General features: G+C 41.1%; 1 protein-coding gene across 10 annotated transcripts in view; it reads right to left on the bottom strand.

The window, feature by feature from the left end:
- Positions 1-25,416, bottom strand: part of LOC136855148 (uncharacterized) — a 501,815-nt gene that overhangs the window by 108,018 nt on the left and 368,381 nt on the right. For 6 of the 10 annotated variants that reach the window (XM_067132044.1, XM_067132047.1, XM_067132045.1 and 3 more), the window contains exons 4-6: positions 9,325-9,421; positions 5,749-5,998; positions 2,637-2,708 (exon numbers count right to left, since the gene is read on the bottom strand). In XM_067132044.1, the coding sequence (XP_066988145.1) occupies positions 2,637-2,708; positions 5,749-5,998; positions 9,325-9,421 (419 nt within the window). The remainder of the gene's footprint in view (positions 1-2,636; positions 2,709-5,748; positions 5,999-9,324; positions 9,422-25,416) is intronic. The other 4 variants (XM_067132049.1, XM_067132051.1, XM_067132050.1 and 1 more) reach the window with 1 other exon arrangement.

Genomic DNA, 25,416 nt, shown 5'->3' with positions numbered 1-25,416 from the left:
AATCGGGCTTGGAAGTGTGAAAGTCAGGAGCAGGAATAGGTGGCCTAGGAGTATGTACTGATACAGGGGAAACAGTAACAGTAGGAGGAGATACAGCAGGAATATCTATACCATCAAATTTACGAGTCATCTGACTAGCTAATTTCTCGCCGGATTTAGCAGCTGCCTTCCTCTTGCGATCTCTCTCTAATTTACTTACATGAGAAGTCAAAGTCTTCCATTTATGTTTGTCCCAATCCCTGCATTCGTTGTATGTCAAATCAATGGTACAAACTTGCCCTCTGCAATTTGTGCACAGGGTATAAGAGTCATAGGTAATTTTTGTTAACAGGGTACTGAAGCCTTTGCTACGATACTGGAAACTAGAAGAGCTAGTGTCTGACATACTAACTAGCTAAAAGTCACAATCAGTAATAAAGTCAAATCAAGAAAAAACAATGCCAAAAGGCTACCATACAAAGAATACTTCACCGGCTGGGAAGAAACATGAATTGTCAAAACCAAGCTCCTTAGTCAACAAGGTGTGTGGACAATACAAGTTGCAGAAACAAACTGATCTATTGGCTTAGTTGCTCCTCTATCTTACCCCAAAAGTGGGGGGGGTCTTGTCATCTACACAAAACAAAAGAATTGCTACCGCGAATTTCAAAATTTAAACTGTCGTTCGAGTAGAAACTCTTAGCTAAGTAATAACTGGGTAAGTTACTTATATAAAATTCCTAGTGGTAGATGCAGCAATGAAGCAATCCTGACGTAATTATTATCTTCCCATAAAATATGTTTGCAAAATAAAATAAAAAAGCAATTCAGGATAAAATAAAAAGGTCAGTAATTTTCCTAGTTTCATGGCTTTAAAGGAATCCTCTTTTCATTCAAAACCAAAGTGAACCAATCCTTTACATAAACAATAAACAACATCATTTACACTTCACATTCATCTTCTTAACACTGAAACCCCATTTCGTTCTCAAATAACATTAATGAGTCTCCTTTTAAAAGCAGTTAATAGTAATGAAATTAAAAATCCCTGATAGGGATAACATGCACTCTCCCAAATGCATATTCATCTCCCAAATGTACTCGTATATTCATCATGATGGCAACTTATGCATGAACTCAAAGTGGACTAAATTTGGGACTTTTGCAATATATGTACATATCAGCTCTTTTAGCAATGAATTACCTTGTGCATTCCCAAAATTTATTTTTACATATCTACTAATCTTCATATAACATATACACTTTTCACTTGTCCAAAATGGTTTATATTTCTTTTGCAATTAAATTCCCAAAATTTCACTCTAGTGCAACAATTGCAGGAACATAATGCACACATACATACCGCACCTTCTATGTGTAGACATACACAAACTATTAAATCATATACTACATGTAATTTCACATTTATATCAGTCACATGAAAATGGGCATAAGGATATTACAACTGCTTATCACACACACGCAAACGCATACACACACACACACACACACACACACACACACACACAGTTGGTATTCAAATTCATGAACCTAACAAAGATGCAAACCTATCATACCACTTAAAATAATAAGTGATATCCCCATTTCAAAACATATCTACCATGTCACATTAATAAAATAAAATGAATTTCCCCTATCTACAAAAATATTCATTTCACTCTGAGGATTTAGGAATTTGTAACCATAAAAGCAACCAATGATATATCATAATAGCATATTCTATTCACATGATACAAACTCAAAAGCTCTGATTGTGTGACTGCCTTTGTAGCAAAAAAAAAAAAACAGTGTTACACGATCTGTAAACAATATGAAATAAATGTGGAGAAAATTGCTGAGGGAATTCATAACTTCTCAGCCCAAAAATTAGGGTGAAAATACATTACAGAAACTATGAAAGTACACATTCCTTCAAGATTAGTTATTCAGGTACCATTGCCAAATACTAAAGCATAAGAACTGCTTATGCTGGAAAATATCTGACAGACAATACATATCAGGAATCAATAAACTAGTGCACTGTGTAATCTTTGGAGGGACGAGAAGTAACATGAGCTTTCAATATGTGAATATATGAAAACCCTTCTGCCCACATCTGGCTATTCTAAAAGTGGTTTAAAGAACATGCAATTTTAATCAACAAAGACATACAGACTAACTGCTAATGATGACCATGCTTGTGTATTATAGGTTTGAAAAACCAAGCACAGAACAAACTAGGTCTGTCAGGTACTGTAATATACTTGGCTATTCTTTTGACTTTAAAAAAAAATCTTATTTGCTACAGAAAAGCACTGATAATCTAACAAAGCTGTTATCACTATGGGGAAAATCTGGACCAGGAGAAAAAGTTGAAAATTTCAGGGAACCAAACAAAAGTAGAGCACAACTACCTCAACCACACAATAGTTTACTTATTTGCCAGTGTCTGAGCAAAACCAATAGGCCATGGGTGTGGAGTGGAAGAGGGTGGGAAAAAGTCTAATACATTCACCTAGGGGAGTGTTAAGAGTGTTTTAAAGGGTGACATCCAGACCAACAGGAGGGTGAGACTACTACATAAATTTATGGTTAAGAGTAAGAGGAAGGGAGCATCATCAACAGCAGCAGCAGCAGCATCAGCAGCAGTACGGTACCCTGTACGGCGAAGTGTCTCCAGTTGGTAATCGGTGAGCCTCCGCCGCTTCCCCTGACTGTCTCGGTGCAACCTTACCGGAGGGTTAGTGCCAAGCGTTAGTACCAGCATGAGCATGAACGTTACTAACGTTTGCTCATACCAAGCATTAGTACCTCATCAGGTAAAAATCTACAACAATTGTGGGAAGTGTTAAACTACGCCAGTTTCTAAACTGGCAGTGAAATAGAATATGTACAACTAAGAATGAAAAGCTCCTCGTCCTCTGCATTACCCAATAAGGTAGAAATTAATTGCACTGTACTGTACTGCTTGGAACAAGGTATATATTGTAGTACACTGAACACAAGGGGCCTACCCTACATCATTGAGTAGTAAAAAATGTATATATCAGATAGAATTGGGACTCAAATTTCTAATTATGGTCAAGATGTAAAACTTAAAGTGATACTTAAAACTAGGCACCATGAGTGACTTAAATGATGTTTTTATTATTCAGAAACAGAGTATAAACCATCTAAGGAAATACAAAAGGGCATTTATAAAATATGAAATCATTTGTATTAACAATGTTCACAATAATATCCAATTCTTCTACCAGATATTTGAAGCTATTAATCTAACTTCATCAACAAAGAAGTGTCAACTCCTAACATCTACATGGCCATCAACAGTCCCAAGCCTAGTCTGTCTAACAGGGTACAGATAACGTACATCTAACACAGCATGAGTTATTTAGTTTCCACTGAAATGCTGAAATTAAATCTTTAACCTTAGTTTATCACACCAAAAATTCTTTAAAAGGGAGACAACCATTGGTAAACAAAACACTATACATTAAGTGAACATGTCAATGGTAGTAAAAGATAGACACTAATACAGTTATACACTTACAGTCATATTTACAAAGGGACCAAGGAATATATGTATTAGATATCAAACTTTCCATCACTCCAATGATACTGGAAGACTAAACACTGCATCGCTGTTTGTGTTCAGGTCATCGACTGAGGTCTTTTGAGAGCACACAGTACACTATGCTCATCAACTTCACAAACTAAAGCGAAAAATCCATGACACTTCAAAAAATAATTGCAGAGATAAAAAAACTCTAAGACCAGGGGATTGTTTCACATGAACAGCAATGAATTCTGACAAACATGCGAGGGAGGAGATACTGGGAAAAGATATGGACGGTGCTAAGTATCAAATACATTGCACAGAATACAATTCCCTGGGAACATCTGCTCGTATCATATTCATTAATGCTACAAGGTCTCCCAGGTTCTACTCTAGAATTTCTCAAAATATAAATTATCAAAATATACCAGACAGCATCAGACTGCATCTACAATGAATACTGTAAAATATGCTAATTCAGTAATATATTCTAATACCTTAGTATTATGAAGTACAGTAATGGAGGACCTCATGCATGTAGCCAAGGTAATAAATAAACGGTAATTTTTCAATAATTATCAACATGCTACTTCCAATACTAGAAATAACTCTAGGTAAAATATGGAATTGTCTAAATTTGCTCAAAACTGCAAGCACTATTACGCAAGTGGCTAACCAAGAAAAATCACACCTCTTGAATGACTGAATGTATATCACTGATAAATTTTCATAAATTCTAGCACTTGCTAAATTCTAAAAGCCCAATTTACAATTTTGTAAGCATAAAGCAAGACAAAAGTGGGATAAACTTCTCAAAAATTCTTTATAAATCTATTCTGAATGGGATGGAATTTGGACAGCCCGTTAACCCACAATACCATAAATGTATGAAGACTTAAGTCTAATTTTACATATTCATAACATTAAGTTCAATCCAAAAAAGCTCCAATTTTGACATTTCTTTTGCAATGTATGAAAATCAAAGCCTTTTTCAGAGCACTGGTGGAATACTAGTACACAAACACAGTAGTGTACCTCCTATTTTAATAATGACAGGCCCTGAACCTACAAAGGAACTAAAAATCTTTTTTAAATTTATTAATCAACTTTACAGTCAATTTTCAAAAGCCAATACTGCATCCCCATTTAATAGATAATTAAAATGGAAAGAAATTTTAAAACCTATGCCATCACACACAGGTGCCAATAACTTAATGTGCAACAGAAACTCTACATATTTTGTCCTTCCTTTTCTCTTTCACATATGGGCATCCTAAACTGTGGTAACTTGTTAGACAAGTTCGAGCCCTCTTAATTAACAATTAATAATATAATACTGTATTACATAGGATCCTTTGTCATATGAACTTACTTTAGATGAACATCAAGCAATAAATATTTACTTTATGTTTACATCTTCATCAACTTTTTTAGATCAAACCTCTACATAAAAACACAGATTATCTAACATTTTCCTACCATCCAATAGGAATAACCCTCAAATCGGGAGGCTTATGCACGTGTTAGTGTATCCACTTGCCAACATCTGATCTTGATTCATGGATATATTCCACCATGAAGTCTTTGGGTCTCAAAAAAAAATTTCTACCACCTATATGCTTGTATCACACAAACCACAGCCTTGGACAGCCTTACTATCTGGTCTGAAGTGATTAATCCACTTCAAACTGCAGTGAGAAGTTATCCACCAGGACACTGAACAGTGTGCACAAAATAAAATTTCTTGTAACAAAAATTTTTTCACTTCTAACTTGATAATACTGACTGAGATTTATATTCTACCTATCACATATACTGTACTTGGAATAATCAATTTTAATAGCTAGGCTACTGCAATAAAACTAGTTATCTGTTCATTAATTTATATGTCAAATTTTGATATACTGTACTCTTGGAACTAGATCTCAACAAAAAGACCCTACAAAACCCTGATCTCCCTTATTATGTGCCATTTTCTATTTACAACAATACTTATTCCAGTATGTAAGTGAATGTTATAGCAGTAGTTCATACATGGAGGATGGACACAGATGTTTGCAATAACTTATTTGGCATATGAAGGACTAAAATACAGTAATATCATGTGTCCTTAATGCAAAAGCATGTGCAAGTATGTGTGTGAGTGTGAGGGGCTGTCTTTGTGTGTGTGTGTGTGTGTGTGTGTGTGTGTGTGTGTGTGTGTGTTAACTTACCCCTTTTCCCTGATGGAGTGTAAGTGGTGGTTAGATAGTCTCCTGGGGTCTCCTTTAGAATCCACTGCCACAGCATCGAGCTCATCGAATGACGGCGTCACGAAGACATCCCTCAGGATCAGCGGCCGAGCTCGACCAAATAATCCTACGCCACCATTGCCACCTCCAACAAGACTACCCCCGCCTCCTGTTCCTCCACCCCCACCAGCTCCACCTCCTCCATTACCATTCCCACCTCCACCAAAATTACCTAGAAGAAATACAAGTTTTCATAATACACAAATAATTATAGTGAAGTCTCACTTCAACAGTTTGGGGTTTTTGTTATTAGCAGACAAGTTACCAGATTATTTATCTATGCCATATGGTTGGTCTTGAATTAATTATGATACAGTATAAGAAAGTCCATGTTGAACACACCAAAGAACTTTCCGTGGCTGAACATTTATCATACGCATACCAGGTACGAACACTGATAAAATATGAGGATTAAAGTCAGTGTGGGTATTTTTAAGTAAGTTTCAAAACACCCAGTCAAAAAGCGTCGTACCTAGAGGGGAAACAACACACATGCATAATTTTGTCTAAGAATGGTTAAACGTGCGATGGTAGTGTTCCCTGTAGATATAAACCTGCAGCAGTTTTCCAGCACTTAATTTGACTTGTAGCAAGTGATAATAAACATACAACTCATCTTTTTGGTTCACATTTTTACTCATGTTGTAACATGATTCGTAGCCGAACTCTTACCAACCTCATTCAATTTTATATGCATAATTTTTCTCAATGTACAAATACACCATCATTTTTCCAAAGTAATAAACATCATGGCTTGAAACATTCTCCCTATGTTTCCTATGATTCCTTCTCAGTCATTTCTATGACTGAATGAGTTTTCAAAAACTCCAAATCACTTTCAACTACTGTACTGTGAAACAATGTTCAATATCTTTTAACTAGGAGCAAAAACTCACAAGGCTTCCATGGAAGCTTCTGTCTAGAAATAAGCAGATTCTATCACTGAAAATTCAACAGGCACAAATCAAGAAACTGAAGATGAAGAGTATCAATTACATTATTATTATTATTATTATTATTATTATTATTATTATTATTATTATTATTCAGTGGTTTAGTGATGTGTAGGAGGTAGCTCTCGTGGGGTGTCAACTAGTTTTAACTAGTTGACACCCCAAGAGAACTACCTCCAATATGAATATTGGACAATAGCTTGCAACCATTCCAGCACAAGAAAAGCAATTAATAAGACGAATTGAGCATTTACTACATTATTATTATTATTATTATTACGATTTTTTGTTCTTTTTTTTTCTATCACAGTCATCCTATTGGACTGGGTGGTTTTTATAGTGTGGGGTTCTGGGTTTCATCCTGCCTCCTTAGGAGTCCATCACTTTTCTCACTGTTTCTAACAGCACACTCTTCTACATGAGTCCTGGAGCTACTTCGGCTTCTAGTTTTTCCAGGTTCCTTTTCAGGATCTTATTATTATTATTATTATTATTATTACAGACTGTATTACTACTGAGATAACAAAAGGAATGCTTATTTATTTAGTAACTTTTCACTACCTAGCTGGATGTTTCCAAATGATAATAAAATTTAATCCAAATCTACATTACATTAGCTAAGAAGCATTTTCATCTTCACAAAACTGAACCTATGATGTTGCAAAATAATTATTTCTAATATCAGTGAACCTGACTTACCTATGACCTTTTATATTATTTAGCACCGAATTTCTTTATCCATCAACCTGCATGTTTATGTTTCTGTCCATACACACCCGTCTTATATTATTACTTATCCATTTATGGGTCTGTAGAATTGTTCTTTTTAATTTTGGTTAGCACTGTCTCTTCTGACCTGTCCTCCCGACAACAATGACCATTGTATACCATAGAATTGTTGTCTAGCACTGTCTTTTCTGACTTGTCCTCCTGACAACAATGATCATTGTATACCATAGAATTGTTGTCTTGCACAGTCTCTTCTGACCTGTCCTCCTGACAACAATGACCATTGTATACCATAGAACTGTTGTCTTGCACTGTCTCTTCTGACCTGTCCTCCTGACCCAATGGCAACAATGATCATTGTATACCATAGAATTGTTGTCATAGCACTGTCTCTTCTTCTGACCTGTCCTCCTGACAACAATGATCATTGTATACCATAGAACTGTTGTCTAGCACTGTCTCTTCTGACCTGTCCTCCTGACAACAATGACCATTGTATACCATAGAATTGTTGTCTTGCACTGTCTCTTCTGACCTGTCCTCCTGACAACAATGATCATTGTATACCATAGAATTGTTGTCTAGCACTGTCTCTTCTGACCTGTCCTCCTGACAACAATGATCATTGTATACCATAGAATTGTTGTCTAGCACAGTCTCTTCTGACCTGTCCTCCTGACAATGATCATTGTATACCATAGAATTGTTGTCTTGCACTGTCTCTTCTGACCTGTCCTCCTGACAACAATGATCATTGTATACCATAGAATTGTTGTCTTGCACTGTCTCTTCTGACCTGTCCTCCTGACAACAATGACCACTGTATACCATAGAACTGTTGTCTTGCACTGTCTCTTCTGACCTGTCCTCTGACAACAATGATCATTGTATACCATAGAATTGTTGTCTTGCACTGTCTCTTCTGACCTGTCCTCCTGACAACAATGATCATTGTATACCATAGAATTGTTGTCTTGCACTGTCTCTTCTGACCTGTCCTCCTGACAACAATGACCATTGTATACCATAGAACTGTTGTCTTGCTGTGTCTCTTCTGACCTGTCCTCCTGACAACAATGATCATTGTATACCATAGAATTGTTGTCTTGCACTGTCTCTTCTGACCTGTCCTCCTGACAACAATGACCATTGTATACCATAGAACTGTTGTCTTGCACTGTCTCTTCTGACCTGTCCTCCTGACAACAATGATCATTGTATACCATAGAATTGTTGTCACATTTTCAACTGTTAAGTCGTGCTTTTTCATTTTTACAAATTATATATACTGTCAGAAATGATGCAGTTTTCCCTTGATTAAAATCTATTCAGCTGCTATTCAAACACATGGAGTTGACACAACAAGTACAGTACTGTACAGTACAATACGTGTAGTCATATTCCATAAAGTGCCATGAGCCTGTGTCACTCAGGTATCTCACACGTTGTGACTCAAAAACCATGTGTTTAAGAGGAACGTGAACTTTCTCAAATTTCAAATTCAAACAAACTTTGTTTTTTATGAAAAGAGATACCCCTAATAAAAGAGAACTTGATAAATGAACTTTCAACATACTCCTGAACTTATGTGATTGTAATATTACTGAAACACCATTACGCAGCTATAATAAAGCTTTCAATAACTAATTCTGTACTTGGAAATTTACGTCATTAACATTAAATGTTAAATTTTACACTTGCTATACAATTTTGCTTCTGAGAAAAATTTACACTTACACAAAGGATCCCTACTAAAACTCTCGATAAACTGTTTGTAATCAAAAGAATCATCATAATTCAATAACATTTATCATACCTGAAGAGGCTGTGGAAGCAGGATCATTTTGTACAGCTACATGGGATGGTAGGTGGAGAGGGAAAGTCTTCCAATGGTAGAGGACATCCTCCGCTACCTGCAAGGGGAAGAGGGATGTTAATTCTGTCATCAATGGGAAACACTAGAAGAAATCAAAACAAAAATCTTATGGCTTCCATCCACAGTTCAAAGCCAAAAAATCCGATCTCTATAAATTCAAGATTATATAGTATACTCATACGTAAATGTTATAAATAAAAGCCTTTCAGGATTAAAACTGCTGTCTACCAAAAAGCATCATATCTCCTGTGGATTCTACAAAAACACATATCTTTGACATTATGGTCATTTTTCCCAAATATCTTTTTATGAACACAGTGATCATCACTCAATGAGTACCAATCAAAACCAAATCCATAGTGATGGATATCCCAAAACTTCATTCAACAATCACTGTTTTATATAATTTTGCTAAGTAGTGAGACAATAAAATCAATGGAGGAAACTGCAAATTTAAGATAATTCACATTTTTCTTGGACATATGAACCTACAGTTTTTTTATATGGTTATACCTTCGAAAAAAAGCTGATAGGTTGTTGAAGCTTGGCAATAAGGTTGCTTACTAACAGTAAGTGAGTAAGGGTTAGTTTTCTACTCACTCGGTGAATTGCATTCACTTTTTCCTTTGGCAACAAGGACATGTGGGGTTGGTTTGAGATGGGCTTATGGTAAAAGACTTCAGAGGTTTGTATATCAAAGAAAACTGAAAATTATGTTGAATTTGCAAATTGTTTCTATGCAATTACAAACCTTGAATAGGAGAATATTACTGGGGTTGTTCTTTCACTCTAAAATTTCAGCTTCCAGGTCTCACAAATAAGCAAGAAAAAGATGACTCCAGTCACCACCTGTTCGCTCTGTCATATCCAGCCCTACAGCTGACATGGCCCTGTTCCCAAGTATGGTTTGTTTGTAACCTTACCCTAAGAAAATAGTATAGTTTCTGGTGTGGGACAGGATGATCAGTTCACAAGGAAGCATACCACTGCAAATTCCAAGATGATAATGCTTTTATTGTCCAATCACACCCAATTGTTTGTGTGACAAAAGTAGTCATATATATACTAACTAAAAATATGCCATAAATTGGAAGTTATTTACACCTGACCCAATTCCCAAGGAAAGGACAATTGGCTGCTGGGTCAAAGGAAACAGATGGAGATGAGATGCTTTTCTCTCCTTGTGGAGCTTGGGCAGCTACACATGTTGGGCAGTCATCGAAAATTCAGTACTCGTGAAACCAAGAAGTTCCTTTGAACACTACAGACATAGCAATGCTCAATTTCATGAGCCCTTGCCTAGGGTAAGGAGAGGTGTTATCTTAGCCCAATGACCCTGATGACCTAAGATTCTCACTCGAACTTCCAAAGCCAAAACTAAACTGAGTTCTTGAATACTTTCTTCCTGTGCCTCCCAGTACTAGCAAACAGTTGTCGACATTCAGTGTACGACACTAAGTCCTGATCAGGAGACACATTTTAACATGATCATCACCTAAAAAGTTTCAAAGAAAGGGGATTGAAGGGTCTTGAATCTCTCGTAAGTGACTGACAAGTTCTGCAACTCTGCCACAAATTCTGAAACAAACAAGACCAAGAGGGATTCCCACTAAGTATGAGACCATGCAGCTTGCCTACTCTCTTTGCCAATGCCAAGGCTAGCAAGAAGACTCATGGTTCATGAGGTGAGCAAGGCAAACAGAGGCAGAGTGGTTCAACAACTAAATCCTGAAATAAGTCTACTCAGTAAAAATGCATTTGCATAGTTTGAACTTCCTAAGGTCCAACAACTCAACTGAAGTACATGAATACACAGATCAATCCACAATTTGGTCACAGTAAAAACAAAACTTCTAGAAAACTGTGTGGTATTGAAATTCTCAAAAGAAAGGAAAGACCATTAGGATTAACATGTCTAGTGCTACATTACATGGTGGATCATTTATTCCTGGAAGATCTGACTGTACAGGATGAATCTGAATTGGTTCCTACAGCCTCTTCAGCCAAGCCATTACAACCACGAATTAATTCAAGCACTTCAGCATAGGACGATATGAACTCTTGTTGGTCCGCATCCTCTACATCCTGCCCTCGAGAGTCACAATCTGGCCTGTTGGTTACGCCGGGTGCAGTTAAAACGTCCTGATTTATAACTGGAGCATAGGATCTTTCAGGGCCTAAGACTTTCTTGTCCTGCCCTGGGGCCTGTAAGTCTCAGATTGGTTAACGATAGTTTGATAAGGGAGTCTGAAGGAGCAGATGTGGTAGCTGATGGCTGACTACTAGAGTAGGGGTGCGGTGAGAGCCGAATTTGACAGCCGGAAGATGCTACAGACACACTCTCCATTAATTTTGTAAGATGGGATGATGTCACGGAGCCAGTACACTTGGAAGCTGTCACGGAGGACAAAACTGGAGTGCAGGGGGACATATATTTAGATAAAAGGCTGGAAAGGGTTGGTACGCCTGGAAGGCCTAAGGAGTCCCAACATTCAGTCATCTTCTGCGCCTCACCTCCTGAAAAACCATACAGAAGAGCAGCTGAATATTAAATTCCCCTCTGAGCAGGGGCAGCAACATTTTTATAAGATCTCCTGAACGCCCCAGTCATTGTCTCCTAAAGTAAGCAATAGACAAATGTGAGGCAGTAAAATCTTCAAGGGAGGAAGAAGCAGAGTGAGAAGATTTTGGTAAGGAAGAGCCAGAACAAGAAGAAATCCCCAAGTGGACACCGCCATGGAGGAAACTTAAAAACATTCCCAAGTAGGCACCAACTTCCTTCTATACTGCATTTATCAACATTCCGTTGCTCAGGAGGCCAATCAACACACTCAGGACATGGGTTACTTACAGTACACTGCAAATGTTAGATCTACACCTGCCTTATGTTAAGACTGCAGGTTTGTTTGTTATTTATGAAAAATGCAAATTTTTTAAATTATGACATTTTTATAATAAAATAATTTTATAAATACTACCAAATATAATTACATAACTATTAGTTTCTTTTAACCAGCAGATTAAAATTTTGAAATTGCAGGTCAAGCTAATTAGTTTGGTTTGCGATTTATAAGAGAAGGTGACATAATGCCCTGCCCACTTATATCCAAGTGAGGGGAGGAGGGTGAGTTCCGATCATGTAATTACTGGTAAGTATATATAAAACTTTATTTTATTATAAAATGTCATTTTATATTGTTTTTACCCAGTAATTACATAGCTGATTCCCACATTGAATGGAGGTGGGAATGTTGACACATCTACCCAAAACATTATTAATTGTAATGAGTTTGAGAATAGAAATTGGCTAACATTAAATCAATGTTGTTGAACCTTACCTGATAAAGAGCTGCTACAGGTGGATACTGCCTCTGGTTGGCGCTCATCTTATCCAGTAGAGGCAAGGCAGGAGCCTTGAGGGCCTACTACTACAGTGGGTGCTTTGTAGTGATGGACTAACTTCCGAGGGCTAGCGAAGTACAAGATGCCCCTGCCCAGGGCACAGCACCACACAAAATAACCAGAATAAATAGTCACCATAACCACAAAAAAACAAATTAAAAACACCAATACCCAACCATTAAAACCAAAAGACTGGAGGGTACTCCAAGTACATAATACTCCAAAAACTCAACACCCTAAGCAAGGCGATGAGATTAAAGAAAGGACATTGTTTTCTATGTTTCCTCCCCCAACCCCATGTGAGCCGCGTAAAACGGACTCAAGGTACTGCACTGATCATAAGTACTCTTGATATCCCTTAAATAATGCGATGCAAACACTGACTTGCACTTCCAAAAACGTTGCTTGCACAATTGACGTGAGGGAGAACCCGCGCTTTAAACGCCAAAGATGTAGAGCAACCGCTCTTATCTCATGGGTTTTACCTTGTAAGAGGAGAGCAAGTCTTCGCCACCATGGAATGTGCTTCAAAAATCAGGTTCTCAGAAAATGCTAGGGCATTCTTAGACAAGGGTCTAGAGGGATATTTCACAGAACACCAAAGATTCCTTGAAGTACCACGAATGTCCTTCGTTCTGTGAAGATAAAACTTAAGGACCCTTACTGGACACAGAGTTCTTTCTTCTTCAGACAGCCCTACTATCTCGGACAGACTCTTGATCGTAAAAGAACGAGGCCATGGATTCGATGGCAATTTGTTCTTAGCCAGAAAGTCTAGGGAAAAGGAGCAAACTGCATTTTCCTGAGAAAATCCATTCTAGGGAAAAGGAGCAAACTGCATTTTCCTGAGAAAATCCAATGTTTCTGTCTACAGCATGGATTTCACTGGATCTCTTTGCGGTGGCCAAGGCGACCAGAAAAGAGTTTTCCTGGTTAGATCCCTTCAAGAGATAGATTGCATGGGCTCAAAACGTGAACTGGACAGCCACTTAAGTACCACGTCTAAGTTCCAGGACAGCAAAGGTTTTTCTTTAAGCTTTGCAGTATCAAAGGACTTAATAAGGTCGGACAAATCCTGGTTAGATGATAAGTCCAATCATTTAAGGCAGAAAACTGAGCTAAGCATAGTTCTGTAGCCTTTAATGGTAGAGGTGGAAAGTCCTTTAGTGGAGCCGTAGAACAGAAGAAAGTCTGCTATTTCTGCTACAGAGGTATCAGAAGAGGACACGTTATTTTGTTTGCACCAGGACCATTTACAAAAGATAGACCATTTAGCTTGGTAGACATTATCTGCAAAGTGTCTGTCTTCTACACTTCGACCACTGAGATTGCGTCTGCAGCCAATCTTGAAAAGCCTTATTTTTGGCAGAGCAGTCAACAGTTTGAATCTGTTGGAAATGGCCAGAGAAGACAAGTTTTGGGTGGAACCGAGTGACAGTCTGAAGCTGTGGTTGCATCTGAGAAGTTGTTGCTTCTGTGGCAGCAGTCTTGGGAAGTCCGAGAAGAAGTTCTAGTAGATAATGGAACCAGTTCTTTGCTGGCCAGAAGGAGCTATCAAGACCATGGACAGGTTTTGATGAGACCAGAATTTGTTGATGACTTGTCTCACTAAACTGAATGGGGGAAAGGCATACAGATCTTTGTTCAACCAATCCGCAACATTGCATCGGTCACCCATGCCAAAGGGATCTGGTACTGGTGAGCAGAAGAGGGAAGTCGATGATTCCTGGAGGATGCAAACAAATCTATCGTGGGTTTCACCCAGAGCTTCCACAGATCCAGGCAAACCAATGGGTGATGTCCATTCTGCGGGGAAGGATCTGTCTTTAATGGCTCAATTCGCCGGCCAGAACGCTGAGTCTCCCTGGATAAAACGATTGTCACTTGAGTGTCGTTTCTGGTGTAACCAGAGAAGAACCCATTTGCCGCTTCGACATGGGAGAAAGAGTGGGTTCCCCTTGCTTGATGTACACCAGTGCTGTCATGCTGTCTGAATGCACTGCTACTGTCCTCCCCCGAATTTCTGAAGCGAAGCACTGTAGGCCCAGAAATATCGCCTGTAATTCTTTTACGTTGATGTGCCAGTTTTTCTGTTCCTGAGACCAGGTCCCTGACACTTCTTTTAACCCCAAAATAGCTCCCCAACCTAGGTTTGGCACATCTGAAAAGAACTCTAGGCTGGGGTTCAGAGGTTGAAGAGATTTCCCTTCTAATAGTCTCTTCCTGGAATTCCAACAACGAAGGTCCTCCTTGATTTCCACCGTTATCGGGAACACAAACGAGTCCAGAAACTTTTTCCTGTTCCAGCTGGCTTTGAGGAAGAATTGGAGAGGTCTCGGATGAAGTCTTCCCAGAGTGACGAATTGTTCCATGGATGAGATGGAGCCTAGAAGACTCATCCATTGACTGGCTGAGCAAAAATGTAGTTCCAGAAATTCTTCCACCGTCTGGAGACACTTTTCTATTATCTTCGGGACTGGAAAAACCCGAAAATCCCGAGAGTTGATCGTCATTCCTAAATAAGGAATCTTATGAGAAGGCGTTAGGAGAGACTTGTCCCGACTGATGAGAAGGCCCAATTTTTGGGCCAAGAGAAGAGTCGTGCGAATGTCCTCCGTACATTGAGCTTTCGAGCTGGGAACGTAGCAGCCATTCGTCTAGATATAGGGAGATCTTTATCCCCATCAAATGAAGCCATTTCGCTAGGGGAGCCAATACCCTGGTGAACACTTGCAGCACCATTGAGAGACTGAAGCACAGAGCCTGAAATTGGAACACCTTGTCCTGAAACACAAACCTGAGGTACTTTCTTGAAGTCGGATGCACTGGAATGTGAAAGTATGCATCCTGCATATCAATGAACGCCATCCATTCTCCCTGACAAATGGATGCAAGGACCGATTGGTTTGTTTCCATCTTGAATGTTGTCTTTTTGACAAAGACATTTAGAGCACTTACGTCCAAAACGGCTCTCCAGCGCCCCAATGACTTGGGCACTACAAAGAGATGGTTGTAGAATCCCAGAGAATGAATGTCCTCTACTAACAAGGGACCCAACCTCTAGCAAGAGAGCAGCAAATCTCTCTGAGCCTGGGGAGTAAGCTGTCAATCCAACAGGCTTGCCGATTAGAGGAGGTTTGTTCAAAAAGGGGACAGTGTAGCCCTCCTTCAGGACAGACACTATCCAAGATTCTGCTCCCTTTTGTTCCCACCATTCCTAAAAAGCAGAGGAGCATACGCCCTACCTGAGTACAGAGGACTATGGTTTCATTTCTTGAAGTAAGACTTGGAAGGAGGACTTCTTGATGGAACGCTATGGGAAAATGTGTTCTTGTTCTAGTCTGGGATCTAGAACGGAGCCCAAAAGGAGTAAGTTGCAGCGGAGACGAACATCTAGGAAGAAAGTCAAAGAATCCTTGGGTGCCTTTGTAGATTGGGAGAGCAGGTCCTGAGTGTTCTTTTCTGCAGGTCAGAGGCTATGTCCAGTACTGTATAGCCTATGGAAAAAGATACGTCTTGTCCAAGGGGGAGAATAGGAGGGCCGATCTCTGAGACGGAGTGACACCTTTCGAAGTAAAAGAACACCAAAGCTCTCTTTTCTGAAGTACACCCATGGCGTACAGACTAGCTAACTCTACTATCGCGAGCGCCCCTGTCAATACAGGAAAGTACTCCTAAGAGATCCAACGAGATTTCTTGAGGTAACAAGGAGCACTCTCTAAGCTTGTGCGCCAGGGTGCCCAACTCCCAGTCTAGGAGGCTCAACACTTCGAACACCTTAAAAATATTCTTGAGAAGGTGCGCAAGTTCCAAGGCTGAAAACATAATTTTGGCTGAGGAGAATGCTGATCTCCTAGCCGATTCAATAAAACTGGAGAAGTCTCCCTGAGAGGAGTCAGAGACTCCCAGGGAAGGAGCTTCTCCAGCTGCATAAAACGTGTAGCTCAATCTGGACAACTTGGAAGGTGGGAAACAAAAAACTGCTCTGCTTTGTTCCCTCTTCTCAGAAAACCACCCTTCTACTTCATCCAGTGCCTTCTTTGCTAAAGAGGAAGGAACCACTGTTGGTACTCTGAAGAACCGACTGAGGGGGCTTCCAAAGAAAGTCGAAGCAGGAATGGTGGAGTAGCTGGCTAAAAGAAGCTTGGATAAGTCGCTAGCAGGAACCTCAACAGCGCAAGAGTATACCACGAAGGAGCATCTTGATCTGAAACAACTCTTCCTCCGATAGACAGGAGAAAGCGCTAAGTCCGCTGTCATCTGAGCTGTAGGAGCAGCCTTCTGAAGCAAACTGAGAATATTATCCAGTTTGCTCTGAATCGGGTCAACTGAAGGGGGAACAATGTCGGAGACGACACTACTAAGAAGAGGTGGAGGAGCGGGTGCCAATGGGCGCTCAGGGGGTGCTATAGAGACAGGCGCCAATGACAAAACCTATTGGTGAACGGGCGCCAGTCAGCGCTCAACCACTTGGGCTCTTCAACGCTAGTTGTTGGCTGCTTGGGCGCTGACTGTAGAGATGAAGGTGCTGGGTGCACAATTCCTGATGTAGTAGTTCCTTTATTCGACGAAGAACGTCTCCGCGCCACAAGGCGCTTCGGCGCCAATTTATGACCATCGTCAGATGAAGCAGAAGAGAATTGTTCCGGGGTATCCCAATGACTACACGATGGGCGCTCTGAATCCTTGCCCTTCTTACAAGGAACAGGGGAAGAAATCTCAAACTCCACTGCATGCCTTTTCAGCGGGCGTGACTTGTCCGCATAGCGCCGTGCGCGCCTAGAACTAAAATCTTCAGAGCTGGAGGGCATACAGTGAGCACTCACTTGAAGGCCTTTCCAACAGCCTTTGTTTGCAGTCAGAGATTCATCAACAGACTGAACCAGGCAACTGCTCAGGGACAGACCCCACCAGCCTCCTCAGCTGCCAGTTTGACTCATCCCAGGTGCTGGGGAGTATGTCAGAGACCTTGGCCTAGGAGAATCAGCGGGCCAAACAGCCACCTCCTCCACTACCACTGCACTTGCACTGGGCGCCACGGGAGCTCTGACTCACTTTTATCCACTAGCACTTTCACCGATGACGCTAATTTAGTAGCGATCAATTGCACAATCAACTCGAAGGGAGTGTCGATTTTCGAATCCAGACTGGTGATGGTGTTAGGGTCGGAAACATGAGAGCCAAGTAAAGAAGAGGGTTGCACAGGTGGAGGAGATGGAATGGGATCGGAAGAAATTACAGGTGCAACTGCATCCGACTTAGCGGATGAATCCTGACTGTCTAAAGCTTTACTAGATTCCCTAGCAATAGCTTTCCTCTTCCAATCTCTAGCCAGTTTCTGAAGATGTGAATCTAAAGTCTTCCACTTCTTTAAATCCCAGTCGCTACACTCCTCACAAAGTATATCCACTGAACATGTTTGTCCCCTACATTGAACACAAACAGTGTGAGAGTCGTAAGATTCTTTAGTCAGTCTAGTACTGCGACCTTTGCTACAATACCTAATACTACAACTACTAGTGTCAGACATCCTGGAAAATTCTAATACAAGTCCAAAAAACGGTCAAAGAGTCGTAAACCAATGAGCAAAACTCGCCTAACACTGTCTTAATTATGCCAAAAGGCTACGAAAATAAATACTTCACCAATTGAAGATAGAGCAACAACCAGCAAAGTATAAATTTCAAAATTCAAGTTGCCAACCACAGTCCTTCCACCACAGCCGGCAGAAAATGCCTGCCCAGGGGCGCAATTACCACACAAAATAACCAGAGTAAGTAGTAACCATAACCACCAAAAACCAATTTAAAAACACCAATGCCAACCATTAAAACCAAAAAGCTGGAGAATTGCTCAGAGTACATAATACTCCAAAAAACTCTCAACACCTAAGCAGGCGTGGGATTAAAGAAAGGACATTGCTTTCTATGTTTCCTCTCCCAACACCATGCCAGCCACCTAAAACGGACCCAAGGTACTGCACTGATCATAAGTAGTCTCAATATCCCTTAAATAATGTGATACAAACACTGACTTGCACTTCCAAAAACGTTGCTTGCACAATTGACGTGAGGGATAAATTGCGCTTAAACGCCAAAGACGTAGCAACCGCTCTTATCTCATGGGGTTTTACCTTGTAAGAGGAGAGCAAGTCTTCGCTCACCATGGAATGTGCTTCCGAAATCAGGTTCCTCAGGAAAAATGCCAGGACATTCTCAGACAAGGGTCTAGAGGGATACTTCACAGAACACCAAAGGTTCCTTGAAGTACCATGAATGTATTTCGTTCTGTGAAGATAAAACTTAAGGACCCTTACTGGACACAGAGTTCTTTCTTCTTCAGACGGCCTACTATCTCGGACAGGCTCTTTGATTGTAAAAGGGCAGGCCCTGGATTCGTGGCATTAGTTCTTAGCCAGAAAGTCTAGGAAAAGACGACTTCATTTCTGAGAAAATCCATTCTAGGAAAGAACCATTTGCATTTTTTCTGAGAAAATCAATGTTTCTGTCGCATGGTTTGCTGGATCTCTTGTGGTGGTGGCCAAGGCGACCAGAAAGAGTTTTCCTGGTTAAGTCCTTCCAAGAGATAGATTGCATGAGCTCAAAAGCGTGAGCTGGACAGCCACTTAAGTACCACGTCTGGTTCCGGGACGTAAGGTTTTCTTTAAGCTTTGCAGTATCAAGAGACTTAATAAGGTCGGACAAATCCTGGTTAGATGATAAGTCCCATTCATTTAAGGCAGAAAACTGAGCTAAGCGCGGCGCTCTGTGGCCTTTAATGGTAGAGGTGGAAAGTCCTTTGGTGGGCGTAGGAACGGAAAGTGCAGCTATTTCTGCTACAGGTATGAGAGAGGACCGTTATTTCATTGCACCAGGACTGAATGAGCCACTTGGCTTGGTAGACATTATCACGTGTCTGTCTTCTATGCCACGCAGTGCGTCTTGCAGCACTCTTGAAAGTCCTTTCAGAGCAGTTGCCTGACAGTTTGAATCCTGTTGGGGCCAGAGAAGACAAGTTTTGGTGGAACCCACAGAAGTGAGGTTGCCTGAGAAGTTGTTGCTTCTGTGGCAGCAGTCTCGGGAAGTCCGCAAGAAGTTCTAGTAGATCCGGGAACCACTCTTTTGCTGGCCAGAAGGGGGCTATCAAGATCATGGACAGGTTTTGATGAGACCGTAATTTGTTGATATTGTCTCACTAAACTGAATGAAAGGCATGCAGATCTTTGTTCAGCAATCCTGCAACATTGCATCGGTGTTTATGCCAAAGGATCTGGAACTAGTGAGCAGAAGAGAGGAAGTTGGTAATTTCTGGAGGATGCAAACAAATCTATCATGGGTTTCCCCCAGAGCTTCCACAGATCCAGACAAACCAATGGGTCTAATGTTCATTCTGTGGGAAGGATCTGTCTTTGACAGCTCAATTAGTCACCGGAGACGTTGGTCTCTGAATGAAAGCATTTGTCACTTGAGTGTCGTTCTGGTGTAACCAGAAGAAAGCCCTTGCCGCTTCGCACAGGGAAAGAGTGAGTTCCCCCTTGTTTCTTGATGTACGACAGTGCCGTCCTGCTGTCTGAATGCACTGCTACTGTCTTCAGTGAACTTCTGAAGCGAAGCACTGCTTAGGCCCAGAAATATAAGCCTGTAATTCTTTTACGTTGATGTACAGTTTTTCTGTTCCTGAGACCAGGTCCCTGACACTTCTTTTAACCCCAAAATAGCTTACAGCTAGGTTTGACACATCTGAAAGAACTCTGGGCTGGGTTCAGAGGTGAAAGAGATTTCCCTTCTAATAGTCTCTTCTGGAATTCCCTGTGAGGTCCTCACTTGATTTCCACCGTTATCGGAACACAAGCAGTCCAGAAACTTTTCCTGTTTCAGCTGGCTTTGAGAAAAATTGGAGGTCTCGGGTGAAGTCTTCCCAGAGTGACGAATTGTTCCATGGATGAGATGGAGCCTAGAAGACTCATCCATTGACTGGCTGAGCAAAAATGTAGTTCCAGAAATTCTTCCACTGTCTGGAGACACTTTTCTATTATCTTCGGGACTGGAAAAACCCGAAAATCCCGAGAGTTGAGCGTCATTCCTAAATAAGGAATCGTATGAGAAGGCGTTAGGAGAGACTTGTCCCGACTGATGAGAAGGCCCAATTTTTGGGCCAAGAGAAGAGTCGTGCGAATGTCCTCCGTACATTGAGCTTTCGAGCGGGAACGTAGCAGCCATTCGTCTAGATATAGGGAGATCTTTATCCCCATCAAATGAAGCCATTTCGCTAGGGGAGCCAATACCCTGGTGAACACTTACTGGCGTCATTGAGAGACCTGAAGCACAGAGCCTGAGTGGAACACCTTGTCCTGAAACACAAACCAGAGTACTTTCTCGAAGTCGGATGCACTGGAATGTGATATGCATCCTGCACATATCAATGAAGCATACATCCATTCTCCTGACAAGTGGATGCAGGGCCGATTAAGTTTTGTTTCCATCTTGAATGTTGTCTTTTGACAAGACATTTTAGAGCACTTATGTCCAAAATGGCTCTCAGCTTTGATGACCAGGCACAAAGGAGATAGTTGTAGAATCCCAGAGAATGATCTCCTCTACTAACAAGGGACCCAACCTAGCAAAGAGGCAACCGTCTCTCTGAGCCTGGGGAAGTAAGCTGTCAATCCAACAGGCTTGCGGATTAGAGGAGGTTTGTTCAAAAAGGGGACAGTGTAGCCCTCCTTCAGGACAGACACTATCCAAGATTCTGCTACCTTTTGTTCCCACTGTTCCCAAAAGTGGAGGAGCTGCGCTCCTACCTGAGTACGGAGGACTATGGTTTCATTCTTAGAGTAAGACTTGGAAGACTTCTTGGTGGAATGCTGTGGGAAACGGGTATGTGTTCTTGTTCTAGTCTGGGATCTAGAACGGAAGCTCCGAAAGGGAATAGGTTGCAGCGGAGACGAACATCAGGGAGCAAGAGTCGAAGAATCCTTGGGGTGTCTCGTAGATTGGGAGAGCAGGCCCTGAGTGTTCTTTTTCTGCAGGTCAGAGGCTATGTCCAGTACTGTACCATAGCCTATGGAAAAAGATGCGTCTTGTCCAAGGGGGAGAATAGGAGGGCCGATCTCTGAGGCGGAGTGACACCTTCAGTAAAAGAACACAAAGCTCTCTTTTGCTAAGTACACCATGGCGTACAGACTAGCTAACTCTACTACTCGCGGCGCCCCTGTCAATACAGGAAGGCCTCCTAAAGTCCAGCAGGATTTCTTGGGGTAACAAGGAGCACTCTCTCTGGCAATGCCAGGGTGCCCAACTCCCAGTCTAGGAGGCTCAACACTTCGAACACCTTAAAAATATTCTTGAGAAGGTGCGCAAGTTCCGAGGCTGAAAACATAATTTTGGCTGAGGAGAATGCTGATCTCCTAGCCGATTCAATAAAACTGGAGAAGTCTCCCTGAGAGGAGGCAGAGACTCCCAGGGAAGGAGCTTCTCCAGTTGCATAAAACCTGTAGCTCGATCTGGACAACTTGGAAGGTGGGAAACAAAAAGCTGCTCTGCTTTGTTCCCTCTTCTCAGAAAACCACCCTTCTACTTCATCCAGTGCCTTCTTTGCTAAAGAGGAAGGAACCAATGTTGGTAATTTCGAAGAACCGACTGAGGGGCTTCCATAAAGAAAGTCGAAGCAGGAATGGAGGGAGTAGCTGGCGAAAAGAAGCTTGGATAAGTCGCTAGCAGGAACCTCAACAGCGCAGAGTATACCGACGAAGGAGCATCTTGATCTGAAACAACCTCTTCCTCAGAATAAACAGGAGAAAGTGCTAAGTCCGCTGTCATCTGAGCTGTAGGAGGAGCCTTCTGAAGCAAACTGAGAATATTATCCAGTTCGCTCTGAATCGAGTCAACTGAAGGAGGAACAATGTCAGAGGCTGACACTACTAGAGCGGTGGAGGCGGGTGCCAATGGGCTCGGGGGTGCTGTAGAGACAGGCGCCAGTGACAAAACCTATTGGTGAACGGGCGCCAGTCAGCGCTCAACCGCTTGGGCTCTTCAACGCTAGTTACTGGCTGCTCGGGCGCTGACTGTAGAGATGAAGGTGCTGGGTGCGCAATTCCTGATGTAGTAGTTCCTTTATTCGACGAAGAACGTCTCCGCGCCACAAGGCGCTTCGGCGCCAACTTATGACCATCGTCAGATGAAGCAGAAGAGAATTGTTCCGGGGTATCCCAATGACTACACGATGGGCGCTCTGAATCCTTGCCCTTCTTACAAGGAACAGGGGAAGAAATCTCAAACTCCACTGCACACCTTTTCAGCGGGCGTGACTTGTCCGCATAGCGCCGTGCGCGCCTAGAACTAAAATCTTCAGAGCTGGAGGGCATACAGTGAGCACTCACTTGAAGGCCTTTCCAATGGCCTTTGGTTGCAGTCTGGTATTCATCAACAGCCCGAACCGGGGGCGACTGCTCGGGAGCAGACCCCACCGACCTCCCTTAGGCTGCCAGTTTGACTCCTCCCAGGTGCTGGGGAGTATGTCAGGGACCTTGGCCTAGGAGAATCAGCGGGCCAAACAGCCACCTCCTCCACTACCACTGCACTTGCACTGGGCGCCATGGGGCGCTCTGACTCACTTTTATCCACTAGCACTTTCACCGATGACGCTAATTTAGTAGCGATCAATTGCACAATCAACTCAAAGCAAGTGTCGATTTTCGAATCCAGACTGGTGATGGTGTTAGGGTCGGAAACATGAGAGCCAGGTAAAGAAGAGGGTTGCACAGGTGGAGGAGATGGAATGGGATCGGAAGAAATTACAGGTGCAACTGCATCCGACTTAGCGGATGAATCCTGACTAGCTAAAGCTTTACTAGATTCCCTAGCAATAGCTTTCCTCTTCCTATCTCTAGCTAGTTTCTTAAGATGTGAATCTAAAGTCTTCCACTTCTTTAAATCCCAGTCGCTACACTCCTCACAACGTATATCCACTGAACATGTTTGTCCCCTACATTGAACACAAACAGTGTGAGTCGTAAGATTCTTTAGTCAGTCTAGTATTGCAGCCTTTGCTACAATACCTAATACTAGAACTACTAGTGTCAGACATCCTGGAAAATTCTAATACAAGTCCAAAAAACGGTCAAGAGTCGTAAACCAATGATCAAAACTCGCCTAACACTATCTTAATTATGCCGAAAGGCTACGAAAATAAATACTTCACCAATCGAAGATAGAGCAAACAACCAGCAAAGTATAAATTTCAAATTCAAGCTGCTGCCAACCACAGTCCTTCCACCACAGCTGGCAGAAACAAATTGAAGTTCTTTGCTATGTTGTACCTTCTATTACACCCGAAAGTGGGTGGGGTACGTCGCTATAACCAAAACAAACTAGCATGACCGCAATTTCAAATTTTAAGCTGTCGGTTAAAAGAAACTACAGTATTAGTTATGTAATTACTGGGTAAGTTACTTATATAAATTTGTCATTTTAATGAAAGCCATGTATCTATCCAATAATATAAGATGTAAATCAGCTGTAGAAGACTGAACATCTTGAAAGGATTTCTCAATATGCCAACTTTTTGTGCAAGTGAAGAAGAGGTAGACCAGCTATTGTTTTCAAAAGCAAGTTTGCAATCAAGAACGACACCTAGGATTTTAAACAAGCTGCCCACATTTAAAGAAACATCATCAAAACCGATCTGGGTGAGGGGATCCATCCTATGAATTTTGTTAAGAGTTTATTTTCGTTGCCCATACTCTGTACCATGCACAATTTTAGCTAAATCTCAATTATGAAAATCTGCAACATGTATACAATCTTCTGGTGTCCAGAGGAAACCAACTGACACTATCAAAAAATATTCTCCCTGGAGTGACACAAAGGGCATGTTAAACCATCTCCAGCATCCCTTCACTATCTTGACAACATATAAACCGTCCATAATTTCTCTCATGTGTTATTTTTCATTCCATCCTGCCATCTAATTCCAACTAATGTACTGTATTCTTCTTCTTCAAGTTTTATTCTCAAATCAACAAAATATTTTAGATATACAGTACAGTAGTTTCTAAAGCCATTCAGTATTATGAAACATGTCTGGTACATAACATACTAGTCTAATATATTAGGTAAATTTCATATGAAATATTATTCTATACTTGATTTCGAAATCTCTTTCAGGCTAATCAAGGCTTAATTTGGCTTTTGTTTGTCTTTCATCCCAGGAGAACCTGTGCCAGAAATCAGCTGTTAAATATTTGAAAAATTCCACCTCATTGTCTTTCCTCCATCCACTGTTTTGTCATGTATTTATTATTTCTGTTTTACTTACAATTATCTCATGTCCCATCTAGATATATGGTGAATTCTATTAGGCACGCTTACTGCAAATTCACTAAACAAGTCTCCATCACTAACTTTGCACCTACTTTGTTCATGGGTAATTTTGCATAATTAGTTTTACAAATTTAACAGGAATACTGTCAACTAGTGATGTAAGACCCTTCCTTAACACTGGTCTGTGGATGTTGTTAAATGTACATTCTCATTATATCAACAAAAGCCATCAGAAGGGGATTTCCAAATTTCAAAATTCCATATTGCAATACACTTCTCGACAAATCTATGCAGCTCTTGCCAATTCTAA

This window comes from Macrobrachium rosenbergii, chromosome 30 (assembly GCF_040412425.1).
Source record: "Macrobrachium rosenbergii isolate ZJJX-2024 chromosome 30, ASM4041242v1, whole genome shotgun sequence".
NCBI classification, from domain to species: Eukaryota; Metazoa; Arthropoda; class Malacostraca; order Decapoda; family Palaemonidae; genus Macrobrachium; species Macrobrachium rosenbergii.
This window is presented reverse-complemented; position numbering and strand designations above follow the sequence as displayed.